At 43.9% G+C, this 6,365-nt stretch overlaps 1 protein-coding gene across 1 annotated transcript in view; it reads left to right on the top strand.

The window, feature by feature from the left end:
- The window catches only part of prr7 (proline rich 7 (synaptic)), a 33,290-nt gene extending 27,861 nt beyond the window's left edge, over positions 1-5,429 (top strand). The window contains exon 3 of the mRNA XM_032534629.1: positions 3,089-5,429. Within this exon, the coding sequence (XP_032390520.1) occupies positions 3,089-3,867 (779 nt within the window). The 3' untranslated portion in view covers positions 3,868-5,429. The remainder of the gene's footprint in view (positions 1-3,088) is intronic.
- Positions 5,430-6,365: the final 936 nt, after the last annotated feature.

Raw genomic sequence — 6,365 nt, 5'->3', positions numbered from 1 at the left:
GGGGGGGGGGAGGTGCACAGTTCCAGAGACAGCTATAAACGTATATAAAAAAGTTGATAAATGTAAATATGGCTTGTGTTCGCATTAGGAAAATAATATTACAGTTATAAAATTGCACAGTTATTGGTGTATCAAAAGTATAAATATGGCACAGTAATGAAATTGCACAGAATTTCCAGTTTCATTCATACATGTTGCACTTCATACAAATCAGTTTTATTTATATGGTGTCAAATCCTAACATAAGTTATCTCAGGACACTTTGCAGATAAACTAGGTCTTGGTCTGTATTGATGACGTGTAACTTCTGGGACTGGCCCGGTGTCACCGGAAATTACGCCAGATGTCCGTCATTTCGTCTTTCTTTGTGTTGGCGTTCTAACCTCTGGTGGATTTCTGAGGACTATGGTTACCTGGTCCTCAGATCTCTGCAGGGTAAATCCAGACAGCTAGCTAGACTACCTGTCCAATCTGAGGACTATGGTTACCTGGTCCTCAGGTCTCTGCAGGGTAAATCCAGACAGCTAGCTAGACTATCTGTCCAATCTGAGGACTATGGGTACCTGGTCCTCAGGTCTCTGCGGGATAAATCCAGACAGCTAGCTAGACTATCTGTCCAATCTGAGGACTATGGTGACCTGGTCCTCAGGTCTCTGCAGGGTAAATCCAGACAGCTAGCTAGACTCTCTGCGCTGTGGAGGAAGGTCTGGCAATGTGAGACTAAAGAGGTCTAGACCACACTCTAACTAACAAAGACATAACAACTTACATGGGGTTCTTTGTAGTTTTGGCTTATTTGAAGCTAATGTAATTGATTGTTGCTGCTCTGAATTCATACCTTTATGGTTGAATGCACTTAGTTAAATGAAATATAACATGATGGAATGTCTGTTGTTATGGGCGTAGACAGGTGTTATTTACAATATTTCCCACCACGACTTGCAGACATGAACACCATAACAGTGTGTGTCAAAGTAGCCATGGAAACTACACACACCTGGAGTCATGCAAACTGCAAGCGTTGTTGAGATCAAATGTCAGTCGCTTTGAAAAAAAAAAGGGGGTTGTGTGGTTTAAATAAACATGGGATTTTTGCATAGATATTGCAAACCTTTGCTTTTTTCCAAAAGAGCCTCTGCAAGAAACCGACGAGTCGAGTTCCTGTAAAAGCAGAAGCACAGAGCTTGTGCAACATTTCGACAAATATTGATCAGGATCGGGGCAGAATCATCCGCCTGGAAACAGAAACTGTTGTTAAAAGAAATGGACTGGTGTTTGTTGCCCAAGGCCCAAAATATGTTCCTTTATACTGACAATACATTGAAATATAGACCTTACATTATACCCACAGCCTCTCTGGCAGGTCAGATGTATTTTGGAAATGTTACATGACTAAACTTATTTAGCAACATAGATTTTTTTTGTTCCTTTCCTGTGCTTCTGTTTCTTTTTAGTAAGTCTGACATTTTCAATAGTTTTATTTTTTTGCTTTAATGTCATTAAGAAGAAAATGCCAAACTAATTTGTGTCACGTCGACACAACTTCACAACCAAACTACACCTGAAGTTGAACAATACAGCACTTTGTTTTCAGTTGTTTCAGCCACATGATGGAAAATGTAACCGATAGAATAAAAGAAAACATCCTTTTACTTACTGTATGTCAGCCGTGGCCACTGAGAGCTCCTCAGTATAACGCAGGGAGTCTGTTGACTGTGATTCATGTCTCAGCGCTCCTTAAAAGCACAGTGTGAATGGTCCAATTAGTGGAGGAGAAGGAACTGCTTGTGTACTGCAGAAAATATCTTGTCAAGGGTTTTATTTGACTGTGCTGTGCTCGTATTGTTTGACACAGTGCAGTAAACAGCAGATAAACATTATGTTACATGCACACCAATATTACAATAAGAATCATGTAAACAGCGTATTCCATTTAGATTTTCCGAATAAGGCCTTTTTCTGAATTTAGCATTTTCTGATTAAGACATGTGGGACATTCAGGTATTATTCAGGTTTTAGAGGCATTCTTTGGACATGTAGACAGGGCATTGGAACATGCGTTTGAAAGAGGGTTTCTAGCCACAGGTAACCCCCTAGTTTACGGCTTATGGTAAGCTCTGTGCCTTGCTATGGTTGCTGTACACAAACCAACCAGTCAACAGTTTGCAAGGCTGGAGACCCGATAAGAAGAAGAAACACAGCTACTTTTAGACATTACCAAAGACTTGGATATCAACAGGTTTTTTGGAGATGCACAAACATCGCTACGCCGATGTTTTCAAGAAGCTGGGTGAAGGAATGAAACAGGGACGCTGTGTTTGCACCTCTTTTTCTTGAGTCTGTAGCCCAACCGGTTAAATTAGGTCTTCCAGCCATCGTTAGTCAAAGTGTTGACATTTGAAAGCATCAAAAAGGCATTTTAGGTTGCCGGGTTGGATCAGTGGTAGAGCAGGCGCACATGTACTGAGAGGTTTAGGCCTCGACGCAGAGGTCCGGGGTTTGCATCTGACCTGTGATGATTTCCTGCATGTCTTCCCCCCCCCTCTCTGTCCCCTTTCTCATCTAACTGTCCTGTCAAAAATTAAAGGCGGACACAAAAAAATAGTCTTTAAAATCTTTAGGTACATTTTGGGTAAATAAGATGACAGTTTATGCAGTTGTTACTCGTCCCGTTTGCCAAGCGCAGTCACATTTTATGAACAGGACACAGGAGTTTTTTCCCTGTAAGTTATTGTAAACAAACATTGAGACTGGGTCTAGAGACTGGATCTAGAGACTGGGTCTAGAGTACTCCTTCTGGTTTGCATCAGCATCCTGCAGTCCACTGCACAATACTTATTGTCTCTTGTTGCATAGACTTTACATTGGGATCACGCTACTAACATAAAAATAGCTTTTTTCTAGTTTTATCAATATTTCACCTTTATACCATACGTTTTACAGGTGTCCCTTTATAATTCTGGTCTATGACTAAGGGGATTTTTTTAATTTGCAGTACTGCTGGCCTCTGGGACCAGTTGGCAGCAAGGCTGACTCGCTGACATGTTGGTGTATGTTGTGATTAATCCCAGCTGCTTCTTTCTTCCAGACACAGACGTATTCGGGAAGCCGCCCTGCTATGAGGAGGCGGTTCTGATGGAGGACCCTCCTCCGCCCTACAGTGAAGTACTGGCCGACCTGCGGGGGGGCACCTACCTGAAGCCCGCCCCGCTCCGAGCCGCACCAGCTGCGCCCCCGCCTCTGAGGGAACACCAGGATCCTGCTCCAGTGTTCACATCCGAGACCAGCAAGCCTCCAGTGAGGTCCGTGTTCCCCGACCGAGGTTACTCCTCCCTGATTCGCCTGCCATCGTCCCAGCGCTGGGACTCCCTGGGTCACCTCCTGTCCAACATGGACCTGAACCACAACAACCTCAGCCCGCCGGGGGCCCGTCCTATCCAGGCTGCCACTGCGATGGCTACCATGCCCCGCCGAGAGCCCAGGATCCACCACGAGGGACTCGGGCTCAGAGGTGGAACACAAGGGCTCCAAGGAAGCATACAAGGATTCCAAGGAAGCATACAAGGACTTCAAGGAGGCCTACAAGGACTCCAAGGAAGCATACAAGGACTCAGAGGTGGAACACAAGGGCTCCAAGGAAGCATACAAGGACTTCAAGGAGGCATTCAAGGACTCCACGGAGGATTACAAGGACTCCATGGAAGCATACAAGGACTCCACGGAGGCATACAAGGACTTCGAGGGGGGATACAGGGGTTCCAAGGAGGGTTCCAAGGTCTTCAGGGGGTCCATGGACTAAGGGGACTCGAGCCCAGCTGTGGCCTGCCAACAGCCTTCCCCCTGCTGGGTCGTAGCACCGCTGTCTAGACCGGGATGCTCACTGGAGGAGTTTTTACTAACCACTAAGGTGGTTCATCTCTTAAGAGCCTTCAAGCAGGGGGGTTTCTAAAGGCAGACTTCCTGTCTGTGTGCCTCCTTTGCAGCTCCGTATTTAGTAGTAGAGATTTAATGAAGAGCTGAAAGAGGGTCAAAGCGCTGCCGAGGTGAGGCGCTACTGGCAGCTATGGGCGAGGTTTAGGTGTGTTGGTTCAAAACAACAATGGCCGACGTGATTGACAGATGGTTCATTCGATTACCTGACAGGTATTTTTTTGAAAGTGCCTGCCCTTTCCCAAACAGTTTCCAATGGATGGTTCTGTGTCAACCGACCATCTGGCACGTCACGTTACTGCAAAGACACCAAGAGTTTGAGTCCCCCCCCCCCCCATGCAGCCCTGTGGGCTAAGGACTGGGACTGGGACTTTCAGCGCTGGGGGTGTGAGTAAAGGAGGAAATTACACACCATTTGACACCATTTGTGTTGTTGAGCTACAGATGCATGATGTCCCATCGACCTGCAACTTTGGGTTTTTCTGGGTCGAAATTTCAACCCGATTCCTATCCGATTTTTTGTCACTTTTGACATTTTTTTTTAATGTTTTAATTAATTTTTTAATTAACCTTTTTGTCGCTTTTTTCAAAACAATTTGTTCACCTTTTTAGCATTAAAAAAAAAAAAAATTGTGGATTTTTTTCCTGCATTTCTGTTCATTTTTCCCCCAACATTTGTCACTTTTTTTCAATTTCCTTTTGTCATAGTTCTGCTATAGAAAGTTTTTGTAAACAAGTCAAATTCGACCCGAGGACTACAGGAGGGTTAAAGCTAACCGAGTCCCAGGGACAGTCATGAGCAACAGGCAACAAATCCTCCACCTTTTATTTTTTTAATTTTCTACCCCCCCTCCCCGTGCCGTCCTCTCGTCCTCGTCATCCCTCCCCTCCCCTCCTCTCGTCTCTCTGTGCCAGAGCGACCTATTGAAGCAGTCTGCCGTTGCCATGGCTCCTGGGAATGTTGCCCACAACGACCTCTCCTCTTTTATTTCATCTGCTTTGATTTCTCTCCCCCGAAGACTGTGTTCACAGCTCGTCTCGTCTCCAGTAACAAAGGAACGCGTGGTGTCCTTTCGCTTGACCTCTGCCACGGCGTCGGTGACCTTAGAGCCCGAAGGCCAGTGTTCACAGTGAGACAAAGCTGAAAAAAGGTCGAGTACAACAAGCTCTCCAGAGACCCGAGCGATTTTGTAACATGCTGCTTCGTTGTTTTTAATATCTTTACTACAAATTGTCTGGGTGCCGCGGGTCCTTCTTGTGGAAGATGTACAAATTTATCATCAATCTTTTAAGCTTTGTCTGAAATGCATTTTCTCTTTGTGACATAAAACACACATTCAGCTGCTAGGGTTCTTTCAAAAATATTTTATGAATTCACAGAGTTAAAACAAAAGCCAAAATGGGAACAGCTAATTGTCTGTTTTTATGCTCACCGTTGTATACCCTAAAATATTGGATTCCTTCCTCTGGAGCCAAATAAAATAAAGCCATTAACTTCACTATGTGTCTTCTGGATTAAATTGCATTAACATCTCCTTTAAGGTGTCACATAGTACATACTTCTTTTAGCCTTTTTATTTTTTCTTCATCATGCTTTAATGGTATGTATTTACTATTCTTTCACCTGCTCGATGATTGTTTCATGTTTTTATTTGTAGTGAGAACTGTGAAGTGCAGGAAAAATGTAGTGTATTTCTTGTTGATCATGTTTCACTGAAAGATGATGGTGAAATACAACAGCATAGCCATGGAAGAAGTATTAGTATTCCTTCCTCTTGGGTCTGTTCAGGTCCACCTTATTTAAAACCTTATATATTCCTGAGACGATTTAACATCATTTACAACAATCCTCATATTATCTCGGTTTCTTTTATCTCTGCTTCTCTCAGCTAGAAACTGATTCTTCTGCAACGTCTGCATGTGCTTAAACAAGAAAGCCTTTATTAATGTTAATTGGGAATTCCAGTTTTTCCTTTGACTCCCTCGGTGAGCCTGGGAGTAGTCTCGAATTCCTAGACCTTCCTCCACAGCGCTGCGGAGGAGGGTCTGGCTAGTCCACACAACACTCTGGGATGGGAGAAAAAAACGTGGTTTATTGGCGTTTATTTAAATCAATCACAATCATCTTGGGCGGCGCTTAATGCCGGACGGAGCCACGGTGCCGCTGCAAAACAGCCTCGGGGAGGAACTGGTTTTGGTGGAACATGTACGTTTAAAAGTAGTTTTAGTCGTGCAACAAAAAACCAGATAGCTGTCTGAACCATAGTCCTCATAAATCCAGACTTTAAAAGGTCCCATATTATGCTAATTTTCAGGTTTCTAACTGTATTTTGAGGTTGTAACCGAATAAGTTTACGTGCTTTCAATTTCCAAAAACACCATATTTTTGTTGGACTGCATTTGCTGCAGATCCTGTTTTCACTCTGTGTGTTTAG

The sequence above is a fragment of the Etheostoma spectabile genome, chromosome 13 (genome assembly GCF_008692095.1).
Source record: "Etheostoma spectabile isolate EspeVRDwgs_2016 chromosome 13, UIUC_Espe_1.0, whole genome shotgun sequence".
NCBI lineage: Eukaryota > Metazoa > Chordata > Actinopteri > Perciformes > Percidae > Etheostoma > Etheostoma spectabile.
This window is presented reverse-complemented; position numbering and strand designations above follow the sequence as displayed.